This window comes from Aythya marila (genome assembly GCF_965140915.1).
Source record: "Aythya marila genome assembly, chromosome: 24".
Lineage (NCBI taxonomy): Eukaryota > Metazoa > Chordata > Aves > Anseriformes > Anatidae > Aythya > Aythya marila.
In genome coordinates, this window is record NC_139065.1 from 4,756,907 (window position 1) to 4,770,563 (window position 13,657).

General features: G+C 51.3%; 1 protein-coding gene across 4 annotated transcripts in view; it reads right to left on the reverse strand.

Moving 5' to 3' along the window:
- BRPF3 (bromodomain and PHD finger containing 3) overlaps positions 1-13,248 on the reverse strand; it is a 29,660-nt gene extending 16,412 nt beyond the window's left edge. The window contains exons 1-6 of one of the 4 annotated variants that reach the window (XM_082778557.1): positions 12,886-13,248; positions 6,216-7,618; positions 4,984-5,140; positions 2,959-3,090; positions 779-907; positions 88-400 (exon numbers count right to left, since the gene is read on the reverse strand). In XM_082778557.1, the coding sequence (XP_082634683.1) occupies positions 88-400; positions 779-907; positions 2,959-3,090; positions 4,984-5,140; positions 6,216-7,600 (2,116 nt within the window). In that variant the 5' untranslated portion in view covers positions 7,601-7,618; positions 12,886-13,248. Of the gene's footprint in view, positions 1-87; positions 401-778; positions 908-2,958; positions 3,091-4,983; positions 5,141-6,215; positions 7,619-8,530; positions 9,011-12,734; positions 12,837-12,885 lie in introns of those variants that run through there. The other 3 variants (XM_082778558.1, XM_082778556.1, XM_082778559.1) reach the window with 3 other exon arrangements.
- Between the last annotated feature and the right edge of the window lie 409 nt (positions 13,249-13,657).

Below are 13,657 nucleotides of genomic sequence, written 5' to 3' on the forward strand. Positions count from 1 at the left end.
TTTCACACAGGCTGTGTGACACGCTCAGAACAAAGTGCATGGTTACGATCTAGCCAGAAAAAAAAAAGAAAATTAATCAACACTCACCATCCTCCCAAGAAAAGCGGTAAAAGTCCTCAGTTTTGGGTGACTCGGGCAGGTGAATCCCCACATCAGTGTCAAAGCCGATGCTTTCAGCCTGCCGCCGTGCATGACGCAATATCGCTCCTCCGAGGTCTCTGAGCCGGACAGCTGCTCGGTGGAAAATCGTGTCTTTAGCATTATACCTCATGCAGTTGGTAACTATAAGGTTAAAGTCTTCCTCAAACTCATCCAATGTTCGGTACAGGTGGGACTCCAGCTTCCGCCTCATGGTGGAAAAATCCATTGGGTTGGAAATGAATTCCAGGTAATCTGGAACCTAAACATATAAAACCTGTACAATTACAAAAACCATTTACTAGCCAACTAGAGCGCATCCATCATAAGCACTCTGAACGCCCTTTCCACCTGCAAGGGGCAGTGCCAGCAGTTTATTTGTGTGTCACCCAGTCAGGGCAGACACATCCTGTCTCTGCAAAACACTACTCGTCTGAGATGCGCTGAAGCTTCCAGAAAACAAAACCCTGTTTTGGCCTGGAAGGATCCCCACACTGTGAGTCCTCTTTGAGATATTCTTCTGTCCACCAGCAGCTTGGGACAAGGTGGTTTGTGCTGCCCGGGTTATGACAGCACATGAGCTTCTGCCCAGCAACACCTCATCTCCAACCCGTCAGACACCCCTAGGAAAGAGACTTGCCTCGTTCAGGTTAACGGGCTCTGCGAAGATCTGGGCAGCATCCTTCTCCTGCAGCAGGTCCAGCGTCGTGCGCAGAAGGACATTGAAAGGCGTCAGCTGTAGCTCCATAGCAGCCTGCTGAACCTTGACCTGGGAACGGGAAAACGGCGATGAGGACAGTTATCGAGGACAGGATATGCAGATAGCATCTCCCTCTTGTTTCTCCTGAATCATCAACCCAGCCCCACTCAGTGGTGGAAACCTCAGGTCATCATGCCACTGGCCTGCTAGACTCACTGCTGAAGAATTTCTGGCAAACAAACAGCTTGTCTTTTCCATGTGCACGATGCACATTAGCAGACAGCACTTTGCAGAGCCTGATTTCAGAGTCCAAACTTTTTGCATGGGGAACTCCTTCTCATCCCATCTCATAAAGCCAAACAAGAGGAAACCCCATGAACTTGAAAGAGTAGAACTAAAAATGAAAACAGGAAGAAGTTTTTCATGCCTGGTAAATTATCCTGTAGAACTCCCTGCCTCAAGATATTATTATGCCAATTAGCAACATTACAAAAAAGTTAAAACTATGTAGGCGTTTACATGAACAACAACACTTGTAATTAGACGAGTGAACATAAACAAAGTTCAAGACACATGCTCTCACACTTCAAGGCAGAAGCCACACCACAATAATGGTTAGAAGCACGTGAGTTTCATAGTACAGTTTCTTACTCCATTCTTTATGGAGTCCCTAATGCTGTCTTGATTTCAAGCTAACAAGTTGTAGCACCAGTTTGGTCTCTTACACTGAAACTCTATTCAAAGGAAACTGGAAAAGGATAGAGGTATTTATTTCTCCTTTAACATTTTAATTTCTTTGATCTTGTAATCCATCATTATGTCATTAAATCAACCACTTCAATAGGAAAGGAAAGCAAGTCTGTTTACACAAAGCAAACTGTATTTGATGTGCTCAGCAACAAGACAGCATCAATAGGAGAATGAATGAAGGCAGATAAAGCAACCTTTAAATCAACAGCATGACCACGCTCTTCCCCCAAAACAGGAAAGAACCTGAACAAAGAGTCAGAACTCTGGAACATCCCTGCCACTCACCTAAAGGCTGGGCTGGGCTGGAGCTCCAACCAGATGCACTTTTCTGTGATACCATATCCATTTCTAAAGCACACTGCAGTTTCAAAAAGCTTTTATGGATTTATCCAACTGAGATATGGATACACCGAGATATCAAAAGCAAACAGATACAAAGCTCAAGTGATTTTTTTTAATCCTCCTACCTAAAATATGTCCACACAGCAAGCAGGACTGAGCCACTGCTATAAATGAGAGATATCACAGCAAATGAACCAGTGCTGGCATCAAGAGGCCTGCAGAAAAGCCGTGGGCAGTTTCTGGACATGAAAAAAAACAGCTTGCAGAGGGGCCATGATCACAGAGGATGCTGATTTCCCCCTGTCTGGCTCCCTGCAGTGCCTAGCAGCAGGGAGAGCACCCAGGCAATGCCTGAGGGCATGCATTCAGGCTCACATGTGCAGGTTGAGTCTTTCATGAAGCTGTCCTTGAAGATACCTTGTGTCAGAGAGCACAGCTGTGGCTGCACTGCCTGACCAGGGGTGACAAGGAAACACCCTCAACAGGCAGAGCTGGCAAGCAGATGAGGTAACTTTAACCAGTGCAACTGCACACAGGTCAAAGAGGGAACTGGAAAATTTAGTAAATTAACCTTAAAAGTGCTTCTTCTCAAAAAGGATACTTAGAGGGCAAAACATGGGAATTTTTAGATGTAAAAATGAGCAGAATTGTGATTTAGGCCTTTTTCTGGAGAGGGTGTTACCAACATCCTGAAATAAACATTAAGGGAGATCCAATTTCTACTCTGCAGAACACCTAGTCCATGCCCAGGACAGAAAAAGAAGGGCTGTTGGAGGTCATGAATACAATTCACCGTTAGTTATGCAAACACATTTCCCCAGCGTTCTGCAGCCCAGCACTGGTCCTGGGGGCAGAGGCTGTTATGGACATAGGTGCTGAGCGAGAGGTGGCTGCTCTGCACATCCCCAGGTCAGACTCTATGAAAAGAGGAAAAAGCTCAAGAAAAACCTGCCGTGCTCCTCTGCCTTCTGCAACACAGGGTGCTTGCATAGGGCTGAAGCAGCAGCCTGACAGCCCAAGGTACCTACCTGCTCCCGTTTGAGCTTTTCCCTCTTACGGATGAGCTCGATGAGCAGCCGTGCCCGCTCCAAGTCATGTCGCAGTTTCTGCCAGTACTTCAGCTCTTCCTTCACTGCGCTGGTCTTCTCATCCTGCTCCTTCTGTAACACATAACAGCGGGGCGAGATGAAAAACACAACTGGCTTCCTCTGTTTTCTCCTCTTTTCTAGGTGTCCCCCATGCGCTGCTCTAATAGCCTGACTCTTCTCTCCTTGTCTCTTGTTCAGATTATGTCGCCTCCTCCCTGCAGTGTTTAGCTGTCTAACAAACGTAACATCAGCCCTTCTGGATTTTGCATTATCTGTGAAGTTTGGCCTAAATCATACCGTAGCTACTCTAGGAAAACACTTCAGTGCTTGCTCACTTCTGCTCTCCGTGCCTTTATATCAAAGTTCATTACAGAGGCTGGAAATTCTTTTTGTTGGCTGCTGTGCATTGAAGAGGCAGCCCAAAGGGTTCACAGTACAAAGGCAAGGCGAGCAAAAGCATTGGAGAAAAAAAGCTATTATTATCCTCTTTGTAACCAATAGGAAATTGAGCCACGGAGAGATTCGCCAAAACACAAAGGAACAGCCAACGCTGGGAGATGAGCTCACACCTTCCAAGACACAGTTCAGTGGTTTCACAATGCAATCATCCTTCCTCTCCTAAATCTGCAGCTTTTCACATGGTTTTGAGGATACAGCTGAGGTGCACATACTTTTGCCTTACTGCCAGGAGAAGGATGATAAATGCTTTGCATGATCTCGATGGCTTATATTTATAGAACATTTGTCTTTAAGAACTTACTTATGGCAAATTGTTAACCTAATACAGCAAGGAAATGCTGAGTTTCCCCAAGCTCCAGGCTGATGAGTGGGAAATATTTGTTTTATTATTCATCCAGAGCTTTCCTGATGCAAACTGAAAGCCTATAAATTCCTCCAACTACAGTAAAACTAAATGTGCACAACACACACAATACCTACTACCTGCCTATGTCACAGGGCAGAGTCTTACTATTTCATTACGTCACCAACTACTTCTCGTGCCAAACACAGCACTGTTTAACAGCATCACGTCACTCTGGGATGCCAGCTCAGAGGAGGAAGCAAAGAAGCCCAGAGCTGATGATTATGTGCAAACTTTCATGTGAACGTCCATGGGAGGGTCAGAAATTCAAGCTGCAGGAAGAATGATCCAAACTGGAATTTAGCCAGGACTCTGGAGCTAACACCCATTTTCCTGAGGAGAGGAACTTCAATCACGAGAGAGGAACGTGGTTCTCTGACTCATCTGAGAGATGAGGCTACCGAGGGCCCGTCACGCCTCTGCACAATCCCAGGTCTCCTGACTCAGGTGGAAAACTCTTACCTGCTGGCTCATCAACACTAATTCTGGTGGCAGAGTGGACATCCCCACTGGTACACTAATGCAGCTATTCAGGCATGAGCATACCCAGAGAACAAAAGTAACTCAGGAAGAGCCACTGTCCTCCTCCTCTTGGAGAGGGACTCTTTATGAGGGCGTGTAGTGATGGGACAAAGGGTAATAGCTTTAAACTAAAAGAGGGTAGATTTAGATTAGATATTCAGAAGAAATTATTTACTATGAGGGTGGTGAGGCATGGGAACAGGTTGCCCAGAGCTGTGGATGCCCCATGTCTGGAAATGCTCAAGGCCAGGTTGGCCTGGGGGTCTCCAGTTTGGATGGGGCTGTGAGCAACCTGATCTAGTGGGAGGTGTCCCTGCCCATGGCAGGGGGATGGAACTGGATGATCTTTAAGGTCCTTTCCAGCCCAAACCACTCCATGATTTTATGACTGTTAGAATTCTTCTTTATGTTCTTCCATGCCTAACTCCTGACTAACAATCCAGGCTCATTAAACAATTCTGTAAGTGCACAGGCGAGGCAACCCTCTGCCTGTTTCACCCTTCCCAGCTATGCAACAAGTGCACCCTCCCAGGCTGTGTGTTTGCCATCCCCCCAGGTGGATCCAGCCCACAGCACGGTACCTGCTCCGCGTTCCTCTGGGACTGGAGGTGTGAGTGCAGGCGCCGGATCAGGGGCACCCCATTCCTCGCTTGGCGCTTCAGCAGCCAGTAGTTGTGGAGCCTCTGCATGAACTGGTTCTTCCTCTGGAGGGAGAGGCCGCTGCAGATTTTGTTCAGCCTAAAGGAAGCAAAGAGGCGTCATGGAGCCAGCTGCAAAGCAACGGTAACCCCGCAGACCCTGGTGATGCCACCAGGTTCCTGATGAGGCTTTGTGGTGGGCAGCTTTGAGGCTGAGTGTCGATGCTTGCCCCGATCCACACCTGCAACGGGCACAACCTGGGGGCTCTCAGCCATGAAGATGTACGTGCTTGCTTTTCAGAGCACATCCCTATTTCAGTAGCAGCTTGGCTGGAGGGTCTGACCAGGGACATCACTGCACAGTCAAAGCATGCAATCCCCCGTTCAGCTCCAAGCAGTAACCTGGAGCTGAAAAAAACTATTTTTCAACTACAGCTGAAAAAGCAAAAACTATTTTCAGTGCCAGAATAACTTTACTGAGGTCACTGAAGTTTTATGTCATGAAGCTGGAGCCTGGGAAACTAACTTGACAGGAGTCCAGGAGTAATATAGTACCTATTTTAACCTTTTCAAACCATTCATTAGATTATACACGGTGCCTTATCAGCAGTCTTTCAAAGCTAATCTGCTGAAATACTGGCGACACATCACCGCAACTCCTCAGGCACCAAATGAGAATTCATCACTACCTAACTCTGCATGAGAGAGCTGGGAGAAAAAACACACAGCCAGATTCAAAGCTGCTTGCAACACTGACAAGTTTGACATGCTCTGTATTAAAAGGAGGAATTAAAAAAATGACGAAATGAGAAGTTTAAAAGAAAATCAATAGGAGGATGACCCCTAATCGCCTGCCAATGTGTAATGCCTGAAGTATTTTAAAAACACCTTCACAGCCATCCATGTAAATTTGGTTGCTAGATGGGTGGTTGCTAGATGCCTGTTAGGGACTACTGAAGATACTGCATTATGTGACAGTTTGGGACTGCTGCTTGACAAGGCAGGGAAACCAGTGTGCTGCTGACACTTACAGGGAAGAGCTCAGGTGAGGAGCACAATCTGAACCCAGGTGTTGCCAGGTTTTGACTGAAGAGAGTGCTCCAAGTTCAACAACCAGAGGGACCGAGTCCTCAAACAGACCCATCCAGCTCCTGCTGCCCAGCTCCAACACTCACCTGTAAGAGGGAATTTGTGCAACTGTCACCATGGGCACAGACGAGCGCCCATCAGTCGCATCGCCGGGCTCCTTTTTGATCTTCTGCTTCAATTTCACTTGGTTCTTTTTCAAGGACCCTTTGGGAGGGCCAGAATGGGCTTCCTCCTCTCCCTCCTCCTTCACAGTGTCCTCCTGCCTCTCACCGGCAGCAGCTGGAGCCCCTTTTCTCACTGTCCCAGGAGGGGAATGGCTCTCACAATAAGCAGTCTTGCGCACGGTGAACGTTGTGCCGTTGATGCTGGTCTCTCTCATGGGTTCGATCTTCATGAAGAGACCGGCCCGCTGGGCACAGGTGACATGGAAGGCAGTGTAACAGTTCACCTTGTGGCACTGGATAGCAGCTCCCATGCCCTTCTGCTTGCAGATATAGCACGTGAGCTTCCACCGAGCCGGGGGAATGTTGTTTATCCCTTCAATGGGCTCCAGGAACACAGTGTTTGCAAAACAGACCTCCGGGATCCAGATGGCACAAACCACGTGAGCCCAGCGGCCATCGCTGGTCTGCTTGAAAGCTCCACCTTTGTTCGGGCAAAGGACACAATCCACGGGGCGAGAAGGAGACTGTAGGCAGCAGCGGCAAAGCCACTGCCCCTCGGGGATGTAGGGCACGCCGTAACACTCCTGGTGCACGGCCAGATTGCAGATATCACAGAACAGGATGACGTTGCTGTTGTGACACTCATCGTCCATGCAGACGCAGCAGAAGGCATCCTCATCGATGAGGGACTGCTGAGCCCCGTTGTTCCGGCTCTCGAGGTACGACTCCTTTTCCAGCCGGTCCACCAGCAGCTCAAAAGTGTCGGCAGAAACTGTCCCGTAACCATCATCCCTTCTCTTCTCATTGACCATTTCCAGCCAGGCCAGATCCTCCTCATCCATGTCATACTCCACCTCTGCATCGAGGTCCTCGGGAGGTTTCTCAATGTATCGGTAGTAGGCGGCAGGGAGAGGGGGGGCATCCGGCTGGCTGAAGATGTCCACCACACGAAAGTTGGGCTGGGGTAAGTGTAAAGACGTCCCTGGTGCGTGTTTGGAGCAGGACTCCTTCTTCTTGCCTTTGGAAGGTGTTTTCTTGGATTTGGAAGGGAAAAGGGGCTGCTCGCTGTTTTCCTTGTTGCTGTTGCACTCCGTGATGTCCTGGGCAGTCAGCTCGTCCTCGGTGATGATTTTTAAGGGATCATAGATGCTGATGCGGTGAAGCCGCCCATCGATGTCTACTTCCACGATCCGCTGGGCCTGAGCATACGTCAGCGTCTCCCGAGTCGGCGAGCACTTGAGGCTGTAGGGAGAAGGAGAACGCCTCCCCTCCAAGTTCTGCCGGGACCTCCTCCGAGGCTTCCTCATTGCTGCGGCCCAGGGTCCCTGCAACAAACCAGCACCAGCGTAAGCCAAGGAGACAACCAAACAGCAGCAGCACAGACTGAAAAAGCCACACGGCACCGCAACAGAAAAACATTTCCACTAAAGACCCCAGCAGTTTCAGGCTTGCTGAGGTTTCTTCACTTTTTTAGCTACAAGCAAGGACCAGATATATCAATCATTTCTTGCAACGCATATCACAGCAACGCACAGCACCCTCCAACGTTCTCTACGTGCATGCCAGGAAATGTGCATACCCCCATAGTACCAGCTGAGAAGAGCTGCAATGTGTTTTCCAGCACAGCATCTAAACACTCTGCTGTGCATTCAGGTCAGCAAACTGCTCAGATCCCCAGGAACTCAAACACCACTTATTCCATCTGCTTGCACCGTTCACACGCTTAGTTCACACAGGCCAAGTTCTTCTCTCTGTTCTCTTGCCCATGACTTTTCTTTTATATCCTCGACAGCACACACAATGTGCTGGATGTTTTCCAGGCCTAAACGAAAGCGCTGTTCCTGCCCTATAAAAGCAGTTCCTTATTTTTTGTGTGTGTGGCTGAGCTCCACGTGAGAAAACCAGCAGCGCTCCCTCAGTCCTGGCGGGAGCTCACCCACATTTCCCACCTCAAGGCTGCCGCTGCCACTCCTTCCTTTCCCACACCGTGGATGCAAAAAGTGTTCTTTTTGCTCCAGTTTTGCTTTCCCTTCTCCTGCAGATGTAGCTGTTCCTTACACCACTCCGCAGACACAACATGCTGAAATGACCCACGTCCCTCGCATTATGCAAAAAGGGTCAGAGAAGCCCAAGAAGAACCACAGGATGAACCGAGCAATGGGTGCTAGCTGCACATCCCTTCTGCTCTTTGGCGGGATCTACAAGGAAGCAAAGGGGAATGAGCAGCACGGACTTACTGGCTCTGGCTCAGCATCAGCCCCTCTGGAGCCACAATCCATGTTCAGGCACCCGAGCTGGTTCTGCGTGCAGGATCCCAGCGGTACAAGCAGGAAAGCAGCAAGACACCTTCTGGACCGAGCTGTCCCAGGAGCTGTGCAATGGTATTCGCACGGAGCCTTAACTAAAAGCCCACGCCAGCTCTGCCCTCGCAAATGGCTAATCAGCAACTGAGATAATTATTTGAGAGTCGGCTCCTGACGTTAAGGAGGTGCCCGGCAAGGGGGAGCGAAGAAGCCTGGAGCGATGAGAAGAGCTGGGGGAGGATGGAAACACGGCAGCAGGAGCCCAGCGCTCTCAGGGCTAAGGAGGGAGGCAGCAAAGAGGGAAAGTGGAGAGGAAGCCAAATGAGTAATGCAAGGGAGAAAGACAGTGTCAGGGATGGGAACACGAGATATGGGAAGAAACAGGCCGAGGAGGAAACGGGCCGAGGAAAGAGGGAGAGGAGGAAAAGAAAAGCAAATGTAAAATCTCCCCAAGAAGATAAGCTGCCCCAGAGCTTATCTGTTGCTGCGCAGAGGCCTGAACCAGCACCTCACCCTCATTTAGAGCATTCCACACTTGCAGCCCTTTTCTGTGGGACTTGCAGACAAGAAAAACCACTACAAAAACACAATTTGCGTTTAGCTGTTGCATTATTTCTGCTCTGTGATGGATATAACCTCACAAAACCTCATCAGAGCGAGCAGCACCTCAAGGGACCAGTGCCTACAAGAATTCATGAAGTTATCCAAGAAAGGAGTAACAAATTCCAGGAGTGACACATTTCTCTCAAAAGTACTGGCTGTTAACCATGAGAGCAAGCCATGGTATAACACGTATGCTGAGAAACAAACAGGCTTTGGGAAAAGTTTCCAAATCCTCCTTTGCATCCACAGAAATAAGCTGCACGTGCCAGTTTCAGTAAGCACACCCATAATGATGGAGTCTGAAAGCACAGCTTAAGCACAGATGCAAAATACGAGAGGGCAATTTCCACCTGCAAATATAGATATCATGATTTCCAGGATTTTTGACTTAAAACGCTACTCAGCCACTTGATCAGCAGACTGCAGAAATGCAACTGAACTTGTCCCAGATAAACTCCAATTGCTTCAACCAGTAGCAAAATAAAAGAATTTTTAAAAAGGGTATAAAGGCAGCTTGATGTACAGATAAAAAAAAAAAAATAGGAAAGAAAACCCTGCTGACATAAGGCTCTCTTAAGTGAGGAAGATGTTGGAGGCAAAAAGTTACACGAACAAAAAGATATTGGAGGATAAAGGAATTAGAATGACCTGACCACAGTCGTTATTAATATTGTGTTCAGGAGAAACAAAGCATTAGCCAATTGCTGGGAGTGCAGAGAGATTAGAGGTTTGCTTTTTAAAACAAAACAACAACAAAAAACAAGCACCCCAAGGAAGGGTTATTTTACCTGTTGATGGAAACAGCAAGGGTAATGCATTCTTGTAGCTTTAGTGAAACAATCAGAATATTGTCTGGAGAAATTACCCCAAGTGGGTTTTCTACTGACTGTTATAAACCAACCCATTTGTAAAACACACAATTACTTAACGCTACACAGAAGGATCTAAAATGGTACGGAAATTGCTGCCAGCAAGAACTGAGTGCCTGGGATAAGACATGCCAGCTGATTTCTAAAAGGTATCTAGATATTAGGAGAGACACAGCTACCCACCTCCAAAATGCCTTGAAAGCAGCCATGAAACGAACTCAGACACACTGCACTGAACACTGAGACCTTGTCTGCAACACAGAAACTTCTAAGAAGCAATCTAGGAATGTTTTGATCTTCTTGGCACACTTGAAAACATCTCCCAGCCACATATAAAAATAATCCCTCTGCAAACAGCATCCGTGCACGCTGAAATGCTAAAGAGATTTGACTTCAGCAGGGTTAAACGCTGTTTCAACCCATGCTGTTTCTGTCCTACCATGGACAAAGGTTGTTGATGTAAAAGCAGAAAGTTCAAAGAGTCGTCCTCTTGCTGTCGCCAGTGTGCTCAAGGCTTTCCAAAAACCTCCCATAAGCCATTTCCGTTGGGTATTGCGCCAGGAACAGGGGGATAGGTTCCTAGAGAGCACAACTGAACAAACAACGTGGCTAAAACGCACAAAGCTGCCAGAGCTTAATTTAATTCTATCCCACCAGTTTGCTCAGAAATGGCTCAATTCTCTCCAGCAGCAGTTTTCATACCTGTGGCCCAGAAACGCCTGGGGTCTAAAAAGGGAACTAACAAAAACAAGCTCCATCAGGAGACTTAAATGTACTACAGGGGTGTAGACAGCTCCACTTAAAAACAGGGAGAGATCCACATTTTATTGGAATACAGGCCCCTATTGTATATGCAGCCTGGAAAAATCCAGCACAAGTGGATCCTCTAACAGGGCTAAATGTCGCTGTGCTTTACACCCATGCAAGGCTCCTCTGAGGACCAGAGGCACCCGCTCACACCTCAGGAGCCCTCAATCTCCTTCCCAGCCCTCCTTAACTCCTGCAGCCCTTCTTTCTGGCCTCGCCATGCAGATGACCAAGGATTTTCTCTCCAGCACCAGGTTTCTTTGCTAAACCTGCAGAGGTCACAAGGCTGAAGCTCAAGGCAGTGATGCTGGGGGAGCTTCTGGGCCATTTCCAGCATGGTGTGTGGATCCCAGAGAAGAGCTAGGTCCCCTGCTGATGAAGATCTTAGTGATTTAAAGAGAGGAAAGCTACCTAGACCTCAGCAGGAGGCAGACGGGAATAGTGCTGCTCTCACTCCACTCCAAAGCATCCTGACCACGCTGACTATGGCTGATACAGCCCTAAACAGCCCGGTTTTAGTTAAGGCTTAGCCTGGTGTTAGCAGCAAAGGCCTCTCCCCGGGACACCAAGTCAGACACGAGGCCTGGAGCCGTTCGTCCTCCCACTCCTCAGCGCTGTCCTGTGCTGGCAGCGCCCCAGCCCTGGGCAGCCGCCTGTTGCTGTTTGCCCTGATTTTAAATCTGCTCCCGCGTAGCAGGGATCGAGCACCTACAGAGCTATTTAAGAAACGTATCCGTGAAATAACAGCAACAGACACCACAGGAGAGAAACTGCCTGAGGCAGCCGCATCCCCTCTCCACCACATGGCTCCTTCTCTTGCCAACCAAGAGCACCAAGAGGGCCAAACTCCTCCACGTACCCACAGTGCCCATGCTTCTCCACAGACCCACACAGACCCCAGACCCTGTGAGTCCACCCCAATCCCTACAAAGCAGCCTCAGGAATTGCTGAGAGCTTTCGAGCTGGTGCATGCTCCGGCACACAGTGATCAATCCCTGAATATTTCTGTAATCGAACAGAGCCACAGCACATGCCAGGAGTTGTGCCAGGCTGCAGGAGCGGAGCTCTGTGTGGACATGGTTGGGTGCGACACGTTTATGGCAGGCTGGGGGTGAAGTTTAAAGGGAAGCCTGGTCACAGCTGCAGCCCCCTGATGTGGCAGGTGCCAGCTGGGGGCAACTCTTGGGAGCTCCTGGCTGCTGTCAAAGCCATGACAGCCCCTCAGGCAGCCCTGGTTACAGCCAGAGAACTGGGGCAAGGCACAGCAGGGTCCCTGCACAGCCACAACGGCGCACCCATGGGTGCAGAGGGCGAGGCGGCTGCGCTGAGCTCTGCCCGTTCTCAGCACCCCGGGGTGCGAAAAAAGTCCCCAAGGAGCCCCGGAGCTGGGCGGGAGGGGGAGCGAGAAAGAGCGCAGGAAAAGCCAAGCCGCTATTGGCTCCCGCCGCTGTCCATCCCGGCCCCGCCGCCAATCCCAACGCGAGGCGCCGCGGGCCTAACGGGGGGCGCGCCCGGCCCCGCCCTTGGGCCAATAGCGTGGGAGAAGGTGGGCGGGGCCGCCACCGGCGCCGTGCTGAGGGGGAGCCAAGATGGCGGCCAGGGGGGGGCTCGGCGGCCGCGCCGCTGCCCGGCCCCGTTCTCCCGGCCCCGCCGCCGCCGCCCCCCGCTCGCTGAGAGCCGCGGGCCGTTAAGCGGAGACCGAGCCGGGGGGGGACCGGCCGCGCTGCTTGAAGCTCCCCCCGGCTCCTTCCCGCCCTGCCCGGTCACCTTCCCGCGACCCCAGCGCGGGGGGTGCGTGAGGGAGGAGAGCCCCTGAGGGAAGGGGGGGGGGGGCCGCGGCCTGCCGCGCACCGCGTTACCTGCCCGCTCCAGCGCTCTCCGCCGGTGCCGCCGCCTCCTTTTAGGATTTTTTGGGGGGGGTTCTCCTCAATTTTTTTTTTTTTTTAAAGCAAACCTTTCCGCCTCCCAACCCCCCCCCCCCCCCCCCCCCGTTGGGGCGGACGGGCTCACCCAGCCGGCGGCGGGAGGGGAGGGCACAAGATGTCGGCTCCGTCCTCTCCGGCAACCGCCGCCTTCTCCTCAGCGCCGCCTCCTCATGCCGCTGCCGCCGCTCCGGCCCCCCCGGTGCCGCTTCTCCTCTCCCCCCCCACAACCTCCAACTCCCTTTTTTCCCTGCTCCCACCCCCCCCCCAAAAAAAAAAAAAAAAAATTTAAAAAAAATCCCTCCCGGGGGCCCCCCCCAGCGCCCCCCGGTGCTGTGTGGAGGGGATGGGGGGGTTGGGGGGGGGAGCAGGGGACACCACGGGCACAAGATGGAGGCGGCGCTGGTGGCGGTGCTGGTGGCGGCGGAGCCCGGCCGAGCGGCGAGGGAAGGCGGCGGGCAGGCGGGGGAGGGGGCTGCCGTGGTTCTCCGCTCCGCTTTCTCTCTGTCTTTCCACCCCCCCCCCCCTCCCCCGCCGCGGGCAGGGACCGCCCGCCCCTCCCCGGTCCCTTCCCACCCCCGGGCTGAGCCGAGCTGGAGGCCCCCGGGGGCTGCGGGGTGATGGGGAGGAGGTTGGGGGGGGGTTGGTTGTGGTTGGGGGTGCTGCTTGTGGATGGTGGTGGTGCCCCCCCACACACACACACACTTTGTGCGTGGTGGAGAGGGGGCTGCAGAGCTGCTGCTGGCTCCGGGTGGTTGGGGGGGGACACATAGAGTCGTCGTGGCCCCCCCCCCCCACAGCTTGGGGTTAGCCCAAGGGTCCCATCTTAGTTACACCCGGAGATGGGCAACCCAGCTTTT